The sequence below is a fragment of the Drosophila virilis genome, unplaced genomic scaffold (assembly GCF_030788295.1).
Source record: "Drosophila virilis strain 15010-1051.87 unplaced genomic scaffold, Dvir_AGI_RSII-ME tig00000706, whole genome shotgun sequence".
Classification (NCBI taxonomy): Eukaryota; Metazoa; Arthropoda; class Insecta; order Diptera; family Drosophilidae; genus Drosophila; species Drosophila virilis.
In genome coordinates this window covers 43,650-69,447 of record NW_027212819.1, presented here as the reverse complement: position 1 = coordinate 69,447, position 25,798 = coordinate 43,650, and the positions used below count along the sequence as shown (strand labels likewise).

General features: G+C 37.2%; 1 protein-coding gene across 12 annotated transcripts; it reads left to right on the top strand.

Annotated features, from left to right (window-relative positions):
• Positions 1 to 24,759, top strand: LOC116649748 (very low-density lipoprotein receptor-like). Of its 12 annotated transcripts, XM_032440204.2 has the most exons (13): positions 1,581 to 1,666; positions 2,406 to 2,987; positions 10,290 to 10,430; positions 16,579 to 16,698; positions 16,774 to 16,890; positions 17,518 to 17,640; positions 19,141 to 19,367; positions 20,070 to 21,470; positions 21,535 to 21,733; positions 21,853 to 22,020; positions 23,463 to 23,596; positions 23,998 to 24,156; positions 24,227 to 24,759. In XM_032440204.2, the coding sequence occupies exons 2-13, from the start codon at positions 2,582 to 2,584 to the stop codon at positions 24,257 to 24,259; spliced, it is 3,228 nt and encodes a 1,075-aa protein (XP_032296095.1). In that variant the 5' UTR covers positions 1,581 to 1,666; positions 2,406 to 2,581; the 3' UTR covers positions 24,260 to 24,759. The 12 variants fall into 12 exon arrangements, with proteins under 12 accessions (XP_032296123.1, XP_032296095.1, XP_032296098.1 ...); XM_032440232.2 differs by lacking the exons at positions 1,581 to 1,666; positions 2,406 to 2,987 and adding an exon at positions 1 to 70 and having other exon boundaries at positions 24,227 to 24,758; XM_032440207.2 differs by lacking the exon at positions 16,774 to 16,890.
• Positions 24,760 to 25,798: the final 1,039 nt, after the last annotated feature.

Below are 25,798 nucleotides of genomic sequence, written 5' to 3'. Positions count from 1 at the left end.
AGCTCCTCATTAACAATGCATTTTTGTGATTTTCTGAAAATAATTTTTGTAGTGCTTTGTTGTGGCCAAGGTTAGTATTTCGTATAAAAGATCACGCGATCGATAGGTTATTGACTTTAGGGTACTTCAGCAACACTGAAGGGATTGTGCGCAGTATAAATTATGGGTTGATAGTTCGATTACTTATAGATACGATATGTGATAAGTTCATCGTGCAATCCACGTGCTATCAACAATATATATATTTTAATTATTGTCATCAGCTAAAGAACTTTCTAGCCTAATCATGCAATTTAAAATCTGTCCACAATTGTTGATGAACTGAAAGAATTACTAAAATTTATTCACTTTCAAATGTATTTCTCCAGAACATCCAATAAATACGCTGCATTTAAATGTCCAATACGAATCAACTATAATTACAAGTATAAGAAAAACTCGGTTATTTACTATAGTTATATATTATTATTATATTATTATTCTTATTGTTACAATATTACTACATTTTAATTTAACCCATTTTAGGCTCTAGGAATTATATTTATTTGTACATTTTAAAGTATTCCATCCTATCATCATCTTCAACTATTAGGCAATAGTTGTGTATGGTATATGCTTCTCTCTCTTTCTTGTCGGCCATTCACAATTAACTAATCAGCACTTCATTCACAATTTGATAAGCACGACAAGTGTGCCCAACGGCAGCTATAAATAAATTTACTTTTTCCCACATATGTCACAAAAATAGGTGAATATTTTTAAAACAGGCCTGATGAAATTAACATGAATTTCTTTATTTATAAAAGCAGAGTTGATAGCACAAATGCCCAACCTTTCATTTTTTCCCACGCCCTTCTTGCGGTTCATTAGCTTATCAGCGGCGATCCACTGCCGTTGCAGCCTCACGGATAACTAATTCGACCGAATCGCTCGTGCAGTCTCGAACTCACCATGCTCAGCAAAGTTCACCACGCTTGAAAGAGCTGCAGATGGAAATGATCTGTGAAGAGCAAGCGAAAGCATCACCGAAGAGAGGGCAGCTACAGAAATAAGCGGCAGCTCTCACACATACAAGATCGAAGCAAATACCTTTCGTTGAGTTCAGGTTCGATTCTTGGCGCTGTGATAAGCCGTTTTGAAGGTAGCGCAACAAAAAAATCAACAAGAAAGAGCGGCTTTCTAACGCAAGACGAAGAGTAAATACTCTTGGCTTACAATATTCTCTATATATGTATATATGGGGAGAATAGCGAAGTTCGCAATTATTTAGTACGATATAGATAGATATATTCCTCCAATCGAGCTTATTGACCGATTGGTCGTATAGTACATATACTAATAATCAGTAACCGATCCGACCGATGGATAAGATAGGTGTCTTCTTCTAAATGTTACACTTTGCATGACATAATTAAAATGCCCTTACGCAAGGGTATACAAATTGAGCAACAGCATGCGCAGCGCGCTCACAAACAGGTGGGCTATTGTGGGCCGGGCAGCTGACGGGGGGTGGGTCCACTTTATTGGATGACAATTCGCTTAAATGTGCTGGCGAATTCTCAAGACGCATTCAGTTGAAAAACGCGCGTTGTATGAGGCGGCTGCGTTTTTTGCGACCATTTAACTTAATAGACAACTGACGCAAATAGAGCTCGCATAACTAAGTGTAAATATAGCAACAACTACGACAACAACAACTACAAGAACAACAGCAATGCGAATAAAAACAACTACAGCACGTGCCAAAAAAAAAAAAATTCAGCAACGCGCGCGCCTTGAAAGTTGATTTCTTACAAAACTTTGATAAGCGAGACGACGCGTTTTTTTCTTAACTGTTTTGCGTTTTTATCACCGGTTAAAAACGCGTGCCAGAAATAATAAATAAAAAAAAAAAAACTTGTCAAGTTTTTAATTAATTAAAATGCGATAAATTTTAGAAATTCGCTTAGTTCCTTAGCCAGACGCCCCCTGCCCCGGTCCCTCGCCCTCTTCTCTTCATTTGTCTGAATTTGCTACGTCAACAGAAATTTTTGTATTTTTGTTTTCACCTTCTCTTCTGTTGTCAATTTACGTTTTGTTTTAATCGTTTGCTTTGCCTTTGCGTGCGTATCGTATGATTTTTTTTCTTAACCAGTTTCGATGATCTTTTTCGGCATTTCGGCATTGGACGCGATAGCTGCGCGTCTTAAGACGCGCGCGTTTGTGTGAGCGTGTGTGTGTGTGTGTGTGTGTCTGCATATTTATTTTGGCAACAGTTTTCAATGTTGCGCGATTTTCCTCTTTTTTTTTGTTGTATTGACTGTTGCCAATCAGCGCCGACGTCGTCTGACTGGTTAGATAATGCCAGCAGAACCGACGTCGCTTCCTGCTGTCGTTTATAAACGCCTGACTTTCTGTTCCCATAGGCTCTTTAGCATATTTTGGGGCACCCCTAGAAATTCAATCAAAGTGCAAACAATTACACAAACTAAAGCAAATCAATTAAGAAATTGAGTATTGAGAAACTGAGTGACTGAAATATTGAGCAATTGCAAAACAGAGCGAGAAACCACAAGTGCATAAACTAGGCAAAGTTCATACCATGGCCATAGAGTTACGCTCTACGAGCACTCTAAGTGATAGCGCAACAACAGCACCAACAGCAGCAACAACAGCAACAACTGCATCAACGACAACAACAAAAACAACAAGTGGCTGCAACAACAACAAGAACAACAACAACTGCCAGCGTCGCGTCCAACAGCTGTTGAGTTGCATCTGCATCAATGCGAATCTCGTGCTATTCACGTTGATGTTAACTCTAAGCAAATGTTGCACAGCCACGCCTATCGCCACAAGCGCGCCCAGCTTAGCGCATAATGAACAGCAACTGCTGCCGACGGCAGATGGCGCCACACTCAACAAACATCTCGATGGCAAAAGCATCCTAAGCATGGGCTTCAAGTTCCTCAACGTATCTGGCAAAATCGGCACACCGCTGGGCATAGGTGAGAGAAACAGGCTAAAACCAAATGAATAGGTAGGGGGAGGCGATGGGGATGCACAGTTTGTTTTTAGCCAGACTGTGCTAATTTTAGAGCGCATCGAAGTTCTCACACAGGAGTGTAGTTCGGGGTGCAACTGCCAGGCTAAGCTTAACAAACTATCTGATGCTCTGCAGTTGCCAAATGTATAAAATATTAACAAATATTAGAAATTCTATTTAAAAAAAAGGAAATGCTTTTAAATTATTGATAATCACATTGTTGTTATTATGGTAATTTGTCCAGTCTTAACATTTCATACCCTTTTAGGAGGTAGTATCATCGTGTCATGAAATGTACAATGCAGGAAAGGAGACATATTCGAACCCATAAGCTATATATTTTCAAGATCTGCAGCAATAGCTGATCTTATATAGATATGTCCGTCTGTCCTTCCGTCCGTCCATCCGTCCTAGTCTAGAACCTTGGCAGAGGTCTGTCTTTCTGTTCCAAGCATAAGTCATCATAGCACTTATCATATAGGTGCCATAGGAATCATCAGGCGAAAGGTAGTTTCTTTTATCCAAAATATTTTTATCATAGTCTGCATTCACCAACTTTAATATCTTTTAATATCTACAAAAGGCATATGACTACAACGGTATTAAGTCTTCGGCATGCCGAAAAAAAGCCTACTTTCGCGTTTTCTTCCTTTTAATATACATAATGTATTTCTATTTGAATATTACTATAAAATATATATGACATTAACAGTGTAAATTATATTAGCCCACAAACTGCAGTTTTAAGTTCTGGAACAACTAATAGGAGAATATAAAATTGACACAATATATTCCATAAAGTTTAATTTACATTCCGTTTTACTAGAATATACCATATATTAACAAGCAGATAATATTTAATAACCATAAATTCAATAGATTTTATATGCAAAAAAACAATTTCAACTTTTGCCGTTCAAAATTCGAATACGTTGTTCTTAATCTGATTGAGAACTTTTGTTTATCCAAACTTTTATTGTGACTTCCGGAATTCGCATTAGCTTTGGCGTTCGTATATAGACTGTCTATCTGTAGAATGAGCTTGATAAGGAAGAACTTCGCATTGCGTTGCGTCTTTATGGCCCTGGCTATTGCCCTGGGGTATTCCGAGTCGTAAATTTCTTTAAATCAAACCAGCTGCTCGTGAGGTGATTTGATGTATTAAGATTATCTAATCGCAAATTTTATTTGTTATTGTTTTTAATTTATTGGCATTTTTCGCAGGGATTTAGCAATTGAATTTTTAAATGATTTGATATTGTAGAAGGTCGTGGGAATATTTTTGGTATGTGTTAAGTTTTTCTTTAAAATGGTTTTGAAATATATTAAGGAAACAGCTTTTATTATTAATAATTCTATTTACGTTTGTTTTGGGTTTTTATACAAACCTTCTTATTATATAAGGTCTATCTATATATTTGAATTAATTATTCTGCTTTTAATTTGTTAAGAAAAAACATGTTAGAACATAGAACTTTAAACTGTTTAAAGTTAGAATCAAATTTTAAAAATTTTTTGGAATTCGATTTTGGACAATTCTTGTTTTTCATAATCTAAATAATGATATATTTTATTTATTATTTTTGAAACGTAGTTTTATTTTTAGCTTATAAAAAGACATATAAAAAATATAAATTTGTACTTTGTCACTTGCATTTTGGACTTTGGTCCAATTCTTTGCAAATCGTAAATAAAATTCTTGACATATATCCAAATGGCGCATTTTGGCGTTGTTTATCTGCCCGAGGCGCCAGAACCTACGTAGGTGGAAACCACAAAATAAGAGGAGTCCATTATTGACGTAGTCGAAGAGCATATAAATAGGTCATTTATTCTGTTTTGAAGTGCATACCCATTAATTGCAGTGTATTTGAAATGCCAAGAATAACATAATGCAGATATGTGTGTATATATAGCTAAATATACCCATAGACGAGCCCCTTTAGCACATATTTTTACAGCACTCGGCTGTAAGCTATTCAAGTTCTCTACAAATTTTATTTAATATTTTGCATTGCCTACTAATTTATTACATATTCCATTTTGTGTGGCAATTTTATTGTTGATATGTTATTTTATTTTTTTTTTTCTCATGTACAACAGGCTGTTAATTCTCTGTTAGATCCATGTCACATAGCATTAACATGGTCCGCTACAAGGTCGCCATAGCATACAGTTCTTATTTTATATTATAATATATATGTATATATCTGTATACTCTTGTGGAGGGTATAATAATTTTATTATGAATTATGTTACGCATAGAAGGGGACATCTTCAAAGCCATAAAGTATATATAGCGGCACTAACCATGTCCGTCTCTCCGCTCGACCGTCCGTCTGCCCGTGTGTCCGTCTGCCTGATTCTATGCGACTAAGACTCATCTTAATATGTTGCATAGGTCCATTTATCTGTTGCAAGCAGTACATATGTCGGAACCGGCCAGATCGGACCACAATATCATATACATAGCCGTAGAAACAATCAGTCAAAAAGTAGGTGCTTGTATGACAAAATATATTTTCATCAAAGATATTTTCATCAAACACAGTATTTACGAGCTTCACTTTTCTCAAACGTCTGCAAGGGTATTAAGTCTGCGACGTGCCGAAAATAACCTTATATTCTCTTTTTTTATTTATCTTTTAATTTGTTGCCTCACTTGTTTTTCATGGCATTTGATTTTGGTTTTAATTTATGCGCAGTGCCAACAGATTTTTTCTCAGTTCTAGTATATTTAAGTAGTTGTATGCCAACAACAACATAAACAACAACAATATATGATAAATGGTGGGCGTGTTCGATGTGCCCTCTTGTCATTGTTGTTGTTGTTGATTTTGTTGGACTTATATAAAACAAGAACATGCGCTGCTTTAATTATTTTGTTTTGCTGTGTAACAACTAGAAAATCAACAACTATCACAATTAGTCTCCCTTGATTGTTGACTGCGCAAAATGGGCGTGTTGGGCGCCCACTTCACTTGAAGCCCCCCCCCCCCCCCCCTCCCTTCCCACTCCCCTCTCATCAAGCTAAGACCCCCTATTGAAATAAAAAAATTGATTTAATTTCATTGACATTGAACTTGAGTGTAGCCCGCAGCGGCGATAAGCGGCACATTAATTTAAATAAATTAATATTAATTAGCACCTCAACGAGTACTATCAAAATTTTCCCGCGCCTATCGGGCCATTTGCTGTCTGCTTCTGTTATCGATTTCATTGGCTTATCCCATGGCCACGATTTGTAGATTTATGCAACGTACTTACGACTTGTATATATGTATATATAGTTTCTAGTGATTCCGAAAAGACCAAGCGCTCTGCGCTTATCTCTGGTGTCGTCTGGCTTGGTCGTACGACCCTTATCAATAATTTTTTTCTTCGTCTTTTATTTTTTTTGTTTTCTAAAAACTGCAAAATCTATCACGATAAAGCTTATCAACATATATGTATATTAATATTATTATAATATAGTATCTAAAAATGTTTTGGTTCGCATCCGTAAAGCTGAATTAATCATGATTTTCATTTAGTCGACCAGTTTTTGGCTGACAACCAGTTTTTGGCTAAAGCTTTCGATAAAATTCGATTTGACTAAAATATGTTAAATAGTCTTTATAGATTCTAGTTATATTAAACCTGATTTTTCACGTCGCTGAGCTTTGAAATGGTTAAGATTCTAGATTATTCAGGAAAAACTGAACATTAACCCAATTGAAAAATTGGAAACAACAAATTTTATTTAAAAAAACAAGAACTTAAATCAAAATATCACAAAATTAGCTACTTTCAATTTCAGTGAGCCACGCAGATTTTTAATTTTGATATAATTAAGTTTATTTATTTTAATAGTTGCATTTTCGGGTTGATACACAGATTCAAAATGTTATAGTCTTGTCAAGGTTAGTTATGGACAAACAAAACGTAGGCTCGATCGGATTCTTGTATTTATTTTTTAATTTATTTTTATTGCATGTGAGAGAAATACACACACAAAGCTCTCTTGAATTGTGGGATAATTAGAAATTAGGCCTGTTCTAATGAATGCTTTAGTACAAAGCAGGTACTAATAAATTAATCTGCCAAATTTCCTTATTTCAGCTCTTTTACTTAAATCTATTATTGTTATTAGTTTATATTACATTTTTAAGACTTATATTCTTATTAGTTTTATTTACATTTTTAGCTTAAGTTTTTGTTATTATTATTGCTATTATTATTAATAATATATTCAATTGCTATCGATATAAATCCCCATATCTCTCTCCCTTTTCTCTATTTCTGGCGCATTCACTTTATCAGTTTCACTTTCTCAGTTCTTCTACATCTCTCTCGCTTTATCTTATTTTCTTTACCGTTTCTTTCTCTCTGTATCTCTCCTTTAAGGTTCGCTTTCCCCCTCGCATATTTCTCTCACTATATCTCTATTAATCTCTCTCTGTCTCTCTTTCTTTCTCCTTCCCTATCTCTGTCTCTTTCTGTTTCTCGCCCCCTCTCTTTTTCCCTTTCTTTCTCTCTTTCTTTCTCCTTCACTATCTCTATCACTTTCTCCCTCTCTCTCTTTCTCTCTCTATATCTTTCTCTCCTTTCTGAAAGTTTCTCTCTCTCTTTCTTTGTCTCCTTGTCTGTAATTTTTCCCAACTTCTTTTATTTTTTCTGACAGTCTCGTTGCCTATTTTTCAATCTCTCTATCCTCTAACTATTCTTTTTCTATCTTAAACTCTGCAAGACGAACTTCTTCTGAGTAATTCATACCGTACACTTTTTCCAATCTCTCTACTTTTTAGGTAGTTAGTTAGTTAACGCCCAGCGTACGCTGGAAAGATTTTAAATGCCATTTGAAATACGATATTAAAATATCACTTAATTTACCAATTGTTCAGCCTTTAAAATATTTAAGTAATTACATTTAAATCTCATCTGCAGATGTTTTTTCGGTAGATCAAAACAATATTTGACATAATTATAATGCCGACAATAGCCAGAGTGTGGATAACTTTTCGCCTTCTCTAATATTATAAATATATTGTATATATATACAACATATATACATATATGATAAGGATATCATCTGCTTTGTTTATTTTGCGTCATTCATAATTGAAAACAATTCTCGACGCTGCAATTGATTTGACCTTATTGATTGATGGCATTTGGTGAAATGCGCTTGTTTTTGTAATTGAAATTGCAATGACAATAACAAGAACAAAATGCGCTTGTTAAAAATATTTATGCATAAGTTTTGATTAAACGAACAATTATTATTGAGTTTCTGGACGGAGGAGGAGATGGAGAAAAAACAGCTGTCAACGACAGGCGCGGGTCAGCAAAAAAAAAAACCCTTATCAACGTGAATGGGCAGCCGCCGTAGGGTATATGCGTGTGTGTGCGTGTGTGAGTGTGTGTGCATGTGTGCGTCTGTGTTTACACAGGACATTGGCAATCCATAACTTTTTTGCGCTTGTCACATTTTCTATTATGCATCAAGAGCTGTTGTCATATTCCGGCTGCTGTTTTATTTTTATTATAATATCTTTATATATGTGAGTGTATCAATATATATAAATATGTATATATGTATGTGTGTGTGTGTGGCACCTCGAGCAGCGGCTGCCCGCAACTTGTAGGCAAAGATGGAAAATTGTCAAGCTGCAAAGTTTTGCGACATTTTGTTGCTGTTGTTGCTGCCATTTTTGTTGATTAAAAAGCCCATGACTGTGAGATACAACACACACGCAAAGTGAGTGCGTGTGTGTGTTTGCGTGTGTACGCAAATGTTTTCAAGCAGTTCGTATGTGAGTGCGGCAGAGCCTGTGTCTGCTCTTGATTGTTTTGAAGTTTTAAGCCCTAATCAATTTGGGCTCTTGCGCCACCTCCCAAACAGAGACTTTGTCTGGCCTGTTGTTTTTTCGATTCGGTTTCGTTTTACACTTTTTTTATACATTTTTTTATGCTCTTGCAAAGGGTACTGTGCGTTGAAGAAGACTTTAGGTGACAAAAAAAATACATATATATAAATATATATAAGTAAATTTATTAATATGTATGTATATAGCACTAAGAGATAAGTCGCTTTAAATTTTCGATTGTCTGCTTTTTATGCAAACTAGTTTTCAGTTTTTATTTTATCTTGAATCAAATCCCCATTTCATGTATTTATTTGCCGGGAACCGAAACTTTAATAAGCTTGGTTGACAAAATGAGAGCCAAGACCAAAACAAAATATTCCTTTATAAAAAAATCATATCGTACAACTATAAAAATTAAATTCACAAATTTTCAAAGAAAAATGAAATTCAATTTATATTTAACTTTAAATATTTACCTTTTTATATTGACTTTATTAAAAAAGATCACCAAGAAAATCTTTGAACTGCAATTTTTACCGAGGATGCTTTGGTTCTGCAAGAAATGTTAAAAAGGTTTCAAATGATTTTTCTTATGGATCCTTGGAAATGAATTTAAGCGCCAAACGTCACCCAGCAAATCTTTGACACCCATTTTCACCAAGAAGGGATGAATTTTCCCTTTGAGGCCGATCCGATAGCTAACAAAAAAGTTTCATACCAACGTTTTTCGCTAATTAAACTCTATTGTAGGTGAAATTTCCCGAATCGCTGAAACACGTACTCATTAAGTTCTTATGTAGAGCTCTGAAAATAAGATTGAAGCAAAGCTTTGAATCGCATTTCAGATTTTGCGAAAAATGTGAAAGACGTCTCAAATGATTTTCCATATAGATTCTTGAAAATTAATTTAAATTTGTTTAATAAATAAATCAAACCGAGATTTAAGAATGGGCTTTGTAAAAATCAAAACAGACTTTGGAACCGAATCTGAAACCGGGGCATGAACCGAAGGCAAAATCACAGAAAATTGTTTTAGGCTTGCAGCTTAGAAACACGACATCGGCAATCATCATGATATCTTGAGCCAATCCGTTAATAAGCGCCTCTTATATAAGCATTACCTTTTTAATACTTAATATATCAGATATGAATCAATGATTGATGATTGACAATCATTAGGGTTCGACATGCTCACAAGAGTATATACTCTTCGGCTATTCGAAGATAATGTTTCATATTCTTTTTTTCCGATTCGGTATCGTTTCTCATATTTTTGCGTTGTTTTTTAATGAGGAAAGTTTCAGCAGCTTAAGCATAAAATACACTAAACAACAAAAACAAAAACGTAATTAGCTTTAATCAGTTGTTGACACTACTTATCTGTGTCCCCCTCTCACTTTCTCTCGCCCTGGCAGCTCAATCCCTTTATGCAAAATGCGATGAGAAGCAATTTCAATGCCAGAACGGCGACTGTATACCCATACGATTTGTGTGCGACGGGGATGCCGACTGCAAGGATCACAGCGACGAGCAGGTCGAGGAGTGCAAATTTCGCGGTAAGTTCGGCGCAAAATTTCCGCTGCATACTTTTAGGTGGCGCACGCTACACTGACGTCCATCAAAATGAGTGCAGCTCATTTGGCGAATATCAATCAAAATGCGAAACGAGTTTACGTTGCGCTGTGCTAGTTCGGGGGGCTGGCTTGCTGGCGGGGCCGTGGGGAAGGGGGGCTTGGCCATTTGGTCTGGACAGCTGACCGAAACTGTGCCAGGGCAGTGCGCTCATTAGGTCGCTAAACATTGGCGCTTAACTGTAATTGCAACGCAATTTTGCTGACTGCGGCATGCAACGTTGTTGCATCAGCTGAAAATTTTTTATCAACGCTGCAAATTTGTCGCACGAGACACATTTTGCGTCGCCGTTCGACATAAAAGGAAACTATGTGAGGTCGTCTGCTTTATTTTATCTCACAATATTTGTGCCAGCCACCAAAAAATAAATAATATAATAAATACAGAGAATAAAAGCGAGTGGCAAAGCGAGGGGCCGAAAAGAGAAGCGCGGGGTGAAAATGCGCACAATGCACTTGTTGTTGCTGCTGCAACTGTGCATAACTTAATTTTTATGCAATCTTTGCCGAAGGGCAAAATCTGAAGAAGTGAAATTGATAATGAGCCTCAAAGGCAACCAACAAAGAAACCAGCAGTTCAACTTTTTCTTAAAAAAGAGTTGCAACCGTAGCTGCATGCACATAATGAGCGCAAAAGGCAAATAAAAAAGGAAAACCAACAAAAAAAGGACTGCAGGGTATAAAGAAATGTAAGCAATGGGCACAAGACAGCGCATAAAGCTACATTACAAATGGCAGGGAATTGAAATCGAAATACTTTCGCTGGAGGCAAACGACTAAGATGCAACTTAAAGTGCCTTAAACAAGTCGAAGCTTCCAACTTGTTTCTCTTAAATATTATTTTTATAATATTTTCAAATTCTTAAATGTATTTCTTGTTTAATGCGCAATCGAATGAGGCAAAACTCAGAATATAAATTTAACTTTATAATTTTATTTTTAGACATTTATTTCGTATAATTCTTGAATATTTGTTTAATTTTAAAATAGGTTATATATTTTATATTTATATTATTATTAGGTTTATTATTTTTTTTTTAATACGTTCAAATCTTAAATATATTTAATTTTGTTGATTTTTTAATTTTATTTTCTGTATATTTGTTTTATTGTTTGATAGTATATTATTTTTATAAAATATAGATTTTTTCTTTAGTTCTTAAATATTTAGTAAATTTATATTATCTTTATTACATAATAAAATTAGAAGATTTATTTTGTTTTAAATTTTGTTCATAAGGACATTAAAATTTCTAACTTCTGCAAATTAATAATTCTGCTGTAAAAATTAGTCTTAAATTTTATTTTAACTGTGCAATACCAAGGTATCATTTTTCGTATATTTTGAAGAGGCACAAGAGCAATAATATATTCATAATTAAAAGTTAATTTATCTATACTTTATCTAAGATAGCAACTAATATATATTTATTCGTACATTCCGAAATATTTTCATATTTAATTGATTTATTTACTGCCTTCTTAATAATTTTATTAATATCATTTTTGTTTATTACTTCGAATATTTTATTTCATTTAAACATTTAATTTAGTATTTTACCTATTAAACCTTTTTTAACGCTAAGTCCATCTTAAAATCGTAAATATTTTATGTCAGTTGTGCTGAAACTCTCGTATTTATAATGAGCATAAGTCCTTAAGCTCTTATAGCTCAATCGCTTACGTATCATTACCAAATCAGGACTCAGCTCAGCATAAATGCGCTGAAGATATTATCATAGACACTCAAAACACGCTGGCCCCATCCCCGCCTAACACTGCCAGCTAACTTGTGCACTCACAACAAAGCTCAGTTGAATCGAGATAAAACTCAGACGAATTTTGCACTCGTTTTGCGCTCGACTCGTCGCAGTTTGCGAGTCAAAGCTTCAACTGAGATTTGAGAGATGCTGCAAAGCAGCTCTTGGCACATGTTCTTAAGGATTGGCAGCTGGCAGCTGTCCACTCAGTTGGCGGCGAACTTTTTAAGCAAACGGACGGTGCGCGCTGAAGAAAAAATTAAAGGCAAAACCCGTCGAGTGAACAAAGACCAAAATAAAATTATCAAGAAAATTTTGTAGGCGAGCAAACTAGAAACAAACAACAGAAAACTGTGCGAAAAGTAAGCGGCAAATTGCAGTGAAAATGAAAATGAAAAATTTTGTGCCAAGTGTCAGAGTTTTGACAGGCGCTCAAAAATAAATTGCCTGCTCGAAATTATATTAATATGTCCTCGAAATGCTGTGTAACTGGCTAAGTCCTGGCGAGTCCTTTGAAGTTATGCAAAGTGTTTTTGACAAAATGCCAGGCGCCAGTCCAATTCAACACAAAAAGCTTACCACGGAAACTTGTGTCTCGTGCCTTATTTTTTGTTCTCCTCTTTTTTTTTTTGTGAATTTTTTTGAGAAGTCCTTTTTTGCGGGCAGTTTTCCTGTAAAGTCGTTTGCCGTTGTCAGGCTAATCGGCAATGTCCATCTGTGTGTCATTTTGTGGGCCGAAGCTATTTAGAATTCAGGCTTTCTGTCTGATTTGCCCGCTTTCACTTATCATTTATCATTTAGTTGTTGTGCCAGCATTAAATGTTTTTCCTCAATTTCCCGCAGTATTGTCGCATGTTGAGCCTGACAGTCATATTTTATCTAGTCACATACCAACATTGGCGCCCCTATGGACATACTATGTATTTATTAGGCCAACTTTTGACAGTTGTTTTTTGTTGTCTGTTGACCGTCATGAACTTGAAAATTATATGCCGTCGGACACATTTTGTGTGGCACAACGGAAATTATGCAATCAATTTGTGCAACTTGAGTAACTCCTCAAATATGCCACACAATGTCGCACAATTGAGTTCACAGCTTGGAAATTGACTTTACACGCATTTCGAGGACCCCGAGCAATGTGATCAAGTGTTAACTATTAAGGAAAATACGCGCATTAATAAAAGTAACTAATTGTTTGTTTACAATTTTAAAGGCTTTAAACACTTCTATTCAACATGGGACACATTTGGTGTTTAATATTTATGTCCAGTTTGCTGCACACACAAAGTCACAGTCTGGGCGCAATGGTTACTGAACATGGTATGAAAACAAAAAGGATAAATATTTAATTGGAATAAACAGCATTTTCCAAAATACCTATTAATTATAAATAAATGCCTAAGGCATTTATAACTACAAAATATTTTAATTAGGATAAGGTATAAAAATGGATAAAACATTAATTCATTCTCTTGTTATTCAACATTTTTGCATTACACAAATAATTTTGCATAAAATTTAATAAGTGTTGATGATCTATTTCTTCTTGGGCCTATATTTTCATATTATGTTGAATTAAAACGAAACTTAATTTTATCTCAATTTTCTTTCACATATTTTGATTCTCCCCAAATCATCAATCAGCTTGCAAGGTCTTAAAAAATATTTACTTTATTCATTTAAATTCTAAATCTACTATTTCTTATTAATTCTTAAATTAAGCATATCGATTTCTTTTTAAACGATTTTGTTTAACGTTCTTGAGGGAGCCGCTTTAAATAAAAGTTTGCAGGCTGGACTTTAATTAGAATCCTGAAAGCGCCCCAAAGTATCTCTTCGCAGTTTAATTTTCTTTAATTACCAATATATTTTGGTAATTAGAGATAAGCTCAACTTTCTGGCACTTTACAACTATTTCGACTTTGATAAGAGCACTTAAGGTTTTCCACATTCAGCTCTCAACAAGCTGCATGCAATTCACAGCCTGTCTTACACAGCGTTGCAACACCTTTAAGCTGGCATTCAACATGCCAAAAATCCCAATCCAGGTACACTCATATGCAACCAGCACAGCACGCTGCCACACACTTAAAGTCCACTTGCATAGAGTTGGCTGTGGCGCTTGTTTGCCTGCGGCGTTGCATGCAACAGAATATTTTGCACATGCCGCTTGACATTTGCATACAAATTGGCAGGACGCTGCTGTTGCCGCTGCTGCCAAACGCCAAAGTTTTTTAATCAACTGAAAAGCCGTTTAAACTTAGTTAAAAAAGAAAAAAAGATAACTAAAAAACAAATAGTTAAAAAAAAAACTGCGCAAATTATGCTGAACTGTGTCTGGCAATTTGCTGCACACTTTTTTCAATTGCAACATGCGTAAATACAATTAATGGCAACATTTCAATTTTTGCTTGTCCGCATACCCTTTCTTGTTTTCTGGCTCTTTAGCCAGAAACCATAAATTAAATTTGATTTTTAATTGTTGTCCAATGTAGCATTAAATTTAATGTAAGCTCAGCATGAAAAAAAATCAAATGAGAAATGCAAAGCAATTTGTCCACGGGGCACATCCTTTATATATATATATAAATATAAATATATATAAATGTATATATATTTGTCTATGTATGTTTGCATGCTGTGCCACATATTAGCAAAAAAAAAATAACAACAACAAAATGTCAAATACTGATATGTGCTTACAAGCTACATAAAAAGAAATCGAATCGAATCGAATCGAATGGAGCTGCGGGCATTGGCAAACTTTCGATATATAGTATACAGTAAAAAGAAAAACAACATGTTTATATATATAAAGGAAAACCAGGGAGGAAAAAAAGTGGAAAAAGTGCCGAAGTCCAAATGCCCTAGCAGACAGAAATTAATTAGTTGTAGGGTTAGATAAAAAATACAAAAGATATAGATGTGGATTCCGTTGGATAACCCTTGTCCTTTGCTTAAGTCTGAGTCCTCTTCTTCTGTTCTCTTCATACCAAAATCCAACCTTTAATGCGTTACATATTTCTTAACAGAAACAGAATACTTTATGGCGGGCTCAAATAAAACAGAGCATACCAAAGTGTTTGCTGGTTTGCACATGTGACCATTTTTTATTGTTCAACGGTTGTGAGCTTGTATTTATATTTGCTTTTTATTTTTTAACAAATATTGGCGCACATTGGTTTCTCTTGTTTTATATTTTATTTTTTTTCATTTCATTTGTTTTTTCTTCGGGAGGACAGTCTTGTGGAACAGAAGTTTTTGCGCTTTTCAATTTTTTTCATGCTACATTTCATTTGACTGCGCGCACTGAGGCCCTGAGGCATTGGACCGGCGAGTTGTGCCCATAAAAAGTTTAGAAAAGTAATCATATAAAATGTTATTGATATGGCAGCTTGTGACTGTGCCGCATAATGTGGCAGTCCGCTCAGTTGTGCTAGATGCCGCATTCTAAACTGATTAAAATTAATATGCTCTGGAGGCGTAACTTTGTAAGGGGGTGGCAGGGCATATTTGTATGGACCTAGAAAGAAATGTTCTTTGAGCAGAAATTTTAAAGAGGATATCCAAACAAAATGTTTGACACATAAATTTTATATTCAATGCTTAGCAAAAAATATTTCATGATTTTCTAAAATCTATTTTGACTCAGCCTTCTGATTAATTTTTTTATTTGGATTTTCGAGCTAAATGTGGGGTAAATGGAAATAAAATATCTAATTTTCTATGCAAAATGTGTGTATAAATATATTTTTATTAATTTAAGCTGACCATGAAAACTAAACAAGTGCCATAAATGTAAATTTGTAGTCTGCGTCCCTTTAACCTGGGTCCAACCGCATGTGTTTAAATAAAACATTTAATGCGCATATCAAACATAGAAGAACAAGTTGTTAAAAGGCAACATATGTTGACCCCCCTCACCCCTGCAAGGGACGTGTGGGCATTGAAAACCCATTGAAAATTCAGCGCCTACTGCGTATGCAACGATTTATTTATGTTTATTTTTTTATATACACACCATTTTTTGTTGTATATGTTGTGGTATAGTATTTTTCTTTGCACAGCACGTGCTCAAGTGCGTGTAAATAAACAGACTCACACCCTCACACACACACACTCACACACGCACAAACAAACACTCAGACACACACTTTTGAGTACAACTGAGCATAAAAACAATTTCATGCTGGCAGCTCTTGTTTTTGATACGGGTCAACTTCAAAGTTCACAGGCAGTCAGCCACACATAAATAATACTCTGCAGTTACAGCTGGCTTAATATGTTTGCTTTCCCAATGCTCTTTACAGAAGCCACCTGCTCCTCGGACCATTTCCGCTGCACTAATGGCAATTGCATTCCAAACAAATGGCGCTGCGATCAGGAGAACGACTGTTCCGATGGCTCCGATGAGGACAAGATGCTCTGCAGTAAGTTCAACTAGCTAAATACTATTTATTATTATATACACATATTATATACGATGTGCACCCACAATTATATAGGGAATGAATGTCCCAACAACGAGTTCAAATGCACGACCGTTGAGCAGTGTATACCCCGCAACTGGCTCTGCGATGGCAGCAACGACTGTCGCGACAAGTCCGATGAGGCACAATGCAGTAAGAAACTAGAACAATGTATACCCTGCCACAATCTGTCACCCTGCCACCCGCTGCTCTCGCTTAACATTTAATAAAGTGTGGCGCATAATTTCAAAACTATGCTACCAAATCTCATCCCCTTCGCACACAGTTTAATCAAGTCGTTGAGCATCGTTGCATTCGAGTGTATCCATAAACACATGACCTCCACACACACAGACACACACACATACAGAATCTCACAATGCGCACTCACATACACAAATAACACACATACGCCGCGTTGACCGTGTCGGCAACGCCTGGCAACAGCGCATAAAGTGCTTAACCCATAACACACGCATTCACACACGCATTTACGCGCCCTAACACACAAACACACACTAACAAAAACAACAATAAAAGCAACAACAACCCTTGGCCTTGTCTGTGCATTGTATCCGGGCATTTTGACCACAAAAGAGGGGACAAAAAGAGGGCGGACAGCTGCTCTTTCAGCTTATTTGACAGCCGCTGAACTTAAATGAATTAAAAAAAACTCCCGGCAATGGAAATTTATTAACCTCTAGTAACAAACGCTCACTCACAGCCGAAAAAACTCTGTTTCTCGTTCCGCTTTTATGTCTTTCCATCAAAAATTCACAGAGGCGCGCACCTGTTCGCCGGATGAGTACAGCTGCAAAAGCGGCGAGGGCGAGTGCGTTCCTCTTGCCTGGATGTGCGATCAGAGCAAGGATTGCAGCGATGGCTCCGATGAGCACAACTGCAGTAAGCATATTCATCGGAATATACTATATTGATTTTCGTAGACTCTTGAGTTGTAGTGAAAGTTGCCTTTAAATGTTTCTATCAAATTAAATTAAATTTTTTTTTACTTCAGAACTTTGATTTGAAAGCGACTGAATTTTATTTTAAAAACGTATTATACTTAGATTATTTTATTCGCTTGTAAGCATATTGAAATTAATATTAATTAATATAAAAAGGAAATTAAAAACGAAAAGCAATCAAATGATTTATTCAAACATTAAATGCTGCATCTACTTTAGTTAAGTATATTCCATTGGGTTTTGTTACATTCACGTTGAATTTGAGCTTAACAAGCTAACAAAATATCTTGTGTCTGTTTAGTTGTAAAATATTAAATAAATGTGAAAAACTGACAGGGCCTAAATATTGGGGGCAAAAAATATGAGAGACAGGGTGTTTGTCCACCTTATGTGTAATTTTTGGATAAATTAATTTACGATAAATCACAACATATTAATATCATTTAAATTGTCAAATTGATTTGGGGCCATTAATAATAATTTCATATCTTTAAAATATTTTCCAACTTTATGAAATAAAATATTATTAAAAATAACAACTTCGATCACCTAAACAAGTAAATATAAATAACACAAATAATGAAATAAAATAAAAATAATAAGAAACGTTTAAGTCTAAATATATATATTCCCTTATTTATATAAAACTGTCGTTAAGATTTTTAAAAATATATTATCATTTCAAAATTATTCCAAAACATAATGAATTTGGTTTTTCACATCTAAGTTCATTATGAGCTTTTGTCGGTTAACTTTTCCTTAGCTGGCTTCTAATATACGCATTTAATGCATAATCTTAAGTTAATAAATCCGTTCAAAGTATTCACACTAAATTTTATCTTGTTTGTTGAAAATCCAAATCAAGCGCATGAAGCTCTACACAACTTTTTATTTTCCACCTGAGTAGAGGGTAATGTAAATATTATTTGTAAACACATTGCACAGATTTCGAAATGTGTTTTCTTAAGACTTTCGAGCTAGCAAGTTATAAAAAACGATTTCTGTAGCGCCGGCTTGAGTTTTTGTTTTGACTAGAAATTTTGTTTGGTTTTTCTTATCTTTGAGCTGAAGTTTAGCTCTAGCTTTTAGGTTTCTTTCGTACTAATCCAATGTTGTTTTTTCCAAGTCCTTTTTTCTTTTTTGTGATACTCTTTAATTTCAAGGTATTCCAATAAGTTTTTGAATGTTGAAGTTCTTAAATTTCATTACTCAAGCACTCAGTCCATTTACATTCTATAGTCGCCACATAATTCCCATTATATCTTTTTGCTAACTCACTGGCCACATCATTCATCAAGTGCCCCGCCTTACACTTCATTTCCTTTTTGGTTTCTACCGCTTTTCTTTTCGGCTTTTTTATTTTTGTGCTTTTCCATTCACGTGCCATGTTTTTTATTATGGCGTCTGTTAATCCTTTGTCCTGCATTCCGTTCCACAGACCAAACATGTCGCTCCGATGAGTACACCTGCGGCAATGGGCGTTGCATCCAGAAGCGTTGGGTCTGCGATCACGACAACGACTGCGGTGATGGCAGCGATGAGCGCGACTGCCCCGTCGTCCCCTGCGATGCTGTCGCCGAGCACACCTGCCCAAATGGCGCCTGCATAGCCAAGCGCTGGGTCTGCGATGGCGATCCGGATTGTCCGGATGCATCCGACGAGCGGGTAAGTAGACAACGCGAGCTGTGTGAGCGTGGGTGCTCAGCTGAATGCCTGCCTCATAAATTCAAATTTTGTGTGTGTGCGTGTGTGAGAGAAAATGTTTGCAGCTTCCAGACCCGTTCCTCTTAGCTACACTGTGCACATGGAACCTGTGTAAAACGGGCTTAAATGAGCGCATGGAATAAATATCTGTACATTAACAAATATTATTATTCATTTGAATCAGCTGAGTCCATTTAAGAATTCTGAGCCACATAATCATGAGAATCAAATTTGCATATTTGTGTGTGTATTGAATAATACGAATATTTGTTGGTATAGGGTATCCAGCAATCGGCCACTCTTGGCTCGCATCTCACACTTATTCTGTCTGTGTGTTTGTTAGGCAAAAAGGAAGGCGCCTGGCATATAAATTACAGCCAAGTTGAGCATAACTCAGCGCTGCCAGCTTTGGCAGCTTTTGTTGTCAACGCATAGTACGCATAAAATTGCATTTTGGCCGGGGCTCAGAACCATGGGCAAGGGCTGCGGGCGCCTGCATATAATTTCGTGTGTAAGCAACTAAAAGTATGCAACGAAAAGTTTCAGTCAAAAAACTTCTGACAAGCAACCTCGACAAACTTTTTATGCCCTCTCTCTCACACTTTTCCTCTCTCTCTCTCTCTCTCTCTCTCTCGCTCGCACTCTCTGGCCCCTTGCCCACAGGCCTGTGCGAATTCCACAAAGCTGGTTACGCCCTGCTTGCCGCATGAGTATCAGTGCAAGGATCGCATTACCTGCCTGCACCACAGCTGGGTCTGCGATGGAGACCGCGATTGCCCCGATGGCGACGATGAGCACGCTTCCAGCTGCAAGAATGTCACCTGCCGGCCGGATCAGTTCCAGTGCAGCGATCGCAGCTGCATTGCCGGCCATCTCACTTGCAATGGGCAGGCGGATTGTGCGGACGGCAGCGATGAGCGCGACTGCAAACTCGCTGCTCCGCCCAAGAGCTGCAATGCCAGCAGTCACTTTGACTGTGGAGGTGGTCAGTGCATTGCCCTCTCGAAGGTGTGTGACAAGCGCAAGGATTGCCCCGATGGCGAGGATGAGCCGGCGGGCAAGTGTGGACAAAACGAATGCTCCGCCAAGAATGGCGGCTGCATGCACCGCTGTGTAGATCATCTGGTGGGCTACAGCTGCGACTGCCACGAGGGCTACAAGCTCTCAGAAGATGGGCACAGCTGTGACGATGTGAACGAGTGCGAACGGCCGGGTGTCTGCTCCCAGATCTGTGTCAACGAAATTGGCGGCTTCAAATGTGAGTGCGAGGCGGGCTACATGCGCGATCCGCGGAATCACACGCGCTGCAAAGCGACCGAAGGGCACGCCTCGCTTCTTCTCGCACGTCGCCATGACATACGCAAAATTGCCCTGGATCATATGGAGATGACTTCTATTGTGAACAATACCAAGTCGGCGACAGCTTTGGATTTTGTGTTCCGCACGGGCATGATCTTCTGGAGCGATGTGACCACGCAGAGCATCTACAAGGCGCCGATCGATGAGGGCAACGAGAAGACTGTTGTCCTGAAGCAGTCATCGGTTACCTCGGATGGCCTGGCCGTTGACTGGATCTACAACCACGTCTACTACACGGACACGCACAAGTGCACCATCGAGCTGACCAACTTCGATGGCAACATGGGCAAGGTTTTGATCGAGGATGCGCTCGACATACCCCGCTCCATAGCGCTCGATCCAATCGAGGGCTGGATGTACTGGTCCGACTGGGGCGCCTCGCCGCGCATTGAACGCGCCGGCATGGATGGCTCCCATCGCACGACTATCATCAATTACGATGTGAAGTGGCCCAATGGAATAACCTTGGATTTGGTTAGGAAGCGCATCTACTGGGTGGATGGCAAGCTGAATGTCATCTCCTCAGCCAATTACGATGGCTCACAGCGCAGACAGATCCTGTACTCGACGGAGTATCTGCGGCATCCGTTCTCCATAAGCACCTTTGAGGATTACATCTACTGGACCGACTGGGACAAGCAGACGGTTTTCAAGGCCAACAAATTTACTGGGGAGGGTGTAGAACCCATCACGGCTGTGCATATGGTTAGTTTAATATTATCCTAGATATTCCTTCCCTCTTTTATGACGCTCTTCTCTTCATTCACAGCTCCAACATCCCATGGTCATCCATGTGTATCATCCTTATCGCCAGCCCGATGGCATTAATCACTGCCAAGCGGTTAATGGCCACTGTTCACATCTCTGCCTGCCGGCGCCGCGCATCAATGAGCGCAGTCCGCGCATATCCTGCGCCTGTCCAACGGGCCTTAAGCTCATGTCCGATGGACTCATGTGTGTCGAAGATCGTGAGTATCCTCGAGTTTGGAACTATTCTTCTCTCGTTTAATTTATTCCGCATGCTCTCTATACTAACACGTTTTATTTCCCCTATATTAACCCTCTTCTTAACCTGATGCATGTGTAGCCAGCTTTCGAGTTATTACCAAGCCGCCGCGAGTTCACAGATTTAAGACCAAAACGAAAACACTTCAGCGACTACCCAACTTTAGTGATAAGCGTATCCAAGTACTAACCGAAAACAAACAGGCAATGCCATTAGGCAACAGCTTGCCACAGACACAGGCAGCTCTTGGTATGCCTGACAACTCTATGTTTCTTACGATATTTATCAACATGTTATGGGTCCGTGGGTTGTGTCAGCCTCTGTCTATATATGTATATATGTATACGTCTATATTTGTTATATCTGTCATAAATTCTATTTGGATTAGAATCCATATTCTATGGTCCATGTCAAATTTATCAACCACATTGCAAAGTTCATAATTATGTTAATATGAATATTAGTACGTATGTATGAATACGAATTTCCATTTCCAATCAGTTTACATTACCCAGCAGTTGCTCTTTAAACCCTGTCATCTCTCTCAGCGTTACTTTTTGATGTATTTACGTATTTATGTGTCTACCATTAGTTAGTGTTAAAAGTTAAGGCTAAGATCAAAAGCAAACGATATTAATCACAAGCAATTTTAGCCAATGCACTGACACAGTCGACAGCTCTGCGCCGCATTTCCTCTGGAGGGTTGCTGATGGTGCTGGTTGCTCGGGTTGCATTGGCTAGTTGGCATTTTTCAGCCAAGCACTTCATTTGCCGCTGTGGCATAACATTTGCTTTGTCATGGCTCACATTAATCATCATCAAAAAGGCAACCACAGCTCACTCCCCCCGGCCAGGCATGACAGTTTCATAAGCGCCATCGAGAGACACTTGCAACACAAACAGGCAAACCGCAAGTAGGCAGCACAAATGGACGTACATTGCAACTGATATCAGAGACAAGGCAATCGGCCGAGCCGAGCCAAGCCAACCAAACAAACCACCCACTCAAACCAAGCCAACCGCAAAGTATGAGGTTAATATTTGTGCGATGTTGACTGGTTACTCGCTCGGTTAGCCTATTTAAAGTGAAATTCAAGATATTGTTGATAGCTTTTGCTGTTTGACTTGATTTAAGGATTTAACTTGGAATCGGAGTGTGGCGTATCCGTGAGTGAGCATCAGAAGCCGAATCCATTAAACGGCGTGCGCGTTAACGATGTCATTACGCATCCTCCTACGCCATTTAAGTTGCCCGCTGTGTCATTCCAGCTGCCAGTCTGCAAGCCCCCCGCTCAGCTTTTCTTTCTCTTTTAGATCTTCCGCCTGGGCTGGATATAAAAGTTTACCCATCAAAGGCGCGAGCGCGTTTAAGTGTTTATTTGCGCCTAAATGCGCACTTTGAACGATTTGATTGAAAATTCTTTTGCAGTGGCCGGGGAAATTTTGGGTGGTTGGGTGTGAACAACAGCATGGGCCTTGCCTCGTATATTACACAATTTTTTATTTCCATTTTCTTGTTTTTTTGTTCTTTCTTCATCTGCTCATTTCATTTGGTGCCTTTTATTGTTGTATTTTGTTTTGCTCTTTTTTGTGTGTCGCATTTCTATGTGTGTTTTTCTTTTATTTTGTCTTCTGTTTTTATGTGATTTACATTCTATTTAATCTCATCCGGCTTGCACTTCAATTCACAGTTGCCGAACGGCGTCCCGTGAAGAACCAAACACACATCGATCAAACCACAGCGCCCAGTCCGCAGCCGGACTCGGGCTTCATAGCGCTTGTGGTTATAGCCAGTCTCAGTGGTTGTGCGGTGCTTCTATCGGTGGTAAGTGTTAAAATAAAATTATCGAGTATACCAAAATTGTTGTAATTTTTTTTTTTTAAATATTGGTATGCATAGATACTCAGTAGCCCCATTTCCATTTTGTAAAAAAATAATAATAATAATAAAAAATAAATGTATATTATTAAAACATCATACCTTTTTGAGGCTCCCAAAAACACAATGATTGAGATTATTTGTAATCCTAGACTACTTTCATTTTTAAGCTTAATTGAAAAATATCTTAATAGCATAAATTATTTGAGCTCCTCAATATATGAGATTTTTGAATCGCTTCGGAATTCAAGAACAATCTGAGTTGCTGATATATCTGATTTTTCGTACATTTAGACACTATAAAATCATAACGCAATTTTTGTTCTCATCTTTTTTTCGTGCTATAGGTCCTGCTCCTTGGCTATCGCTACTGCAGCAAGCGACGCATCAATTCCATGAACTTTGAGAATCCCATTTATCGTAAAACCACAACTGAGGATCATTTCAGTTTGCGCAAGAATCTAACTGCACGGATCTACGATCACACCAGCGTAATGGATGAGGAGGTAAGAAAACTCTACCCAAACAAACCCAAACACAACATAATGCTTCTTCTTCTTTCTTTATTATCTCTAGTACTCACCCGTCATAGGCATATCGTCGTATTAGAGCTTTTGGGTTTACTGTATCTGTTCTAAGTTTAGATGCAAAATATAAGCCCGCAGCAGACACGCCTAAAGACTGAGCAACTCGTATGTGTAAATTATTTTAACATTATTTTAACAGCGGGTCATTTTGAAAAAATAAGAAAAAGTGTGAGAGAGAGAGAGAGAGAGAATCCTTAAAGGATGCTGTACAATATACGTCGCTGAGTTCTAACTTAAAACCTAAACTAAAACTAATGCTATAACTAAACTAACTGAAACAAGCCCTAAAGATAATTCACATAGTTCCAAACTGTACATAGATAAAGTGTGCATTACTTAATTACAAGAAAGAAGAATATGAAAAACTTAAGAAAATAATAACAATATCTTTAATAATTAGAAAGAGTTGAAACTTTATTTCTGTTTAAAGTTCAGATCGTTTATTATTATAATTATCAATATTATTATATGCTATTGTTAAGTGTACATATGTTTCCAAGTCAAGACGATTGAATAAATACATATTTAAATATGTGTAGCAACAAAATTGTTTATTAATTTCAAAAATCTTTAATTTTATGTGCAGTAATTTTTTTTATTTACAGATTTTTAAATGAATGATGGACATGTTGGTGAACGATTTGAAATCGTATTGGAAACTTTTTAGAATTATCTTACAGCTTACAATTGTAAGTATAAGTCTTTGAGTCCATTAGAATTGCCGAACTTTTTGATATTCCAGCGAATAGTTTGGAAATGCTAAGAAAAGAAAAACAAGAATAACTCAAATGATTTAGCATAACGATTTAACATATTAGATAGACTCCTCTCTTTATCGTATGCCGTTGGTTAATTTTATTTTATATCAGTAAGTATTACAGCACAAAGCCCACTTATCTGACGTACATACATAATACTCAACCTATATGTATATGAAGTACATAGTTATCAAGGTTTACAGCTCCTAAAAACGCATAGTTCGTGTGTGTTCCCAGACACCTTTTCGCATTTGTAAATATGCAAACTGTTGTTTAGCATTTTCGACTTTTTATGCGATATGCAAATCGGAAAAAAGCGCCTAGTCTTCCTAGCACAAATGTATCGAATCGAAACACATTTGGGAACTGCGGGTTAAATGTTGCAATTCCGTATGTTAATGCTTTTACCGTATTGCTTGCTAATAGTGCTTAGAGATTCTTCAGACACTATAGATATAGATTCGATAGTGTTCCAAGATTGTTCAAAGGAAGAAAAAAGCTGGAATCAGAAATATTTGCAAGGCAAATACACTTTACAACTGCTAAATAATATGGCAAATATTCGTCTCATCTTGACATTGACTCATTTAAAAAAGTTCCAGTTGCTTCCAGTAGTAGCAATTCGTTGGCTTTTTGTATTTTTGATCAACCATTCAATTAACATATGCATGTCATGGTCTCTGACCTATGCCAAGAACCAATTTAAGCGAACAGCATTACAAAAAGAAAATTGGTTGCTATAGGTAATTGCTAGACCCAACCAACAACTGTTCGACCAGATGCAATTCAAGCACACCTCCAAA

Coding starts and splice junctions, on each gene's coding strand:
- LOC116649748 (XM_032440204.2), top strand. CDS start 2,582: ATGGCCATAGAGTTACGCTCTACGAGCACTCTAAGTGATAGCGCAACA. Junction 16,699..16,773: donor TGAGGACAAGATGCTCTGCA/GTAAGTTCAACT, acceptor ACAATTATATAG/GGAATGAATGTCCCAACAAC. Junction 22,021..23,462: donor ACAGACACAGGCAGCTCTTG/GTATGCCTGACA, acceptor TTCAATTCACAG/TTGCCGAACGGCGTCCCGTG.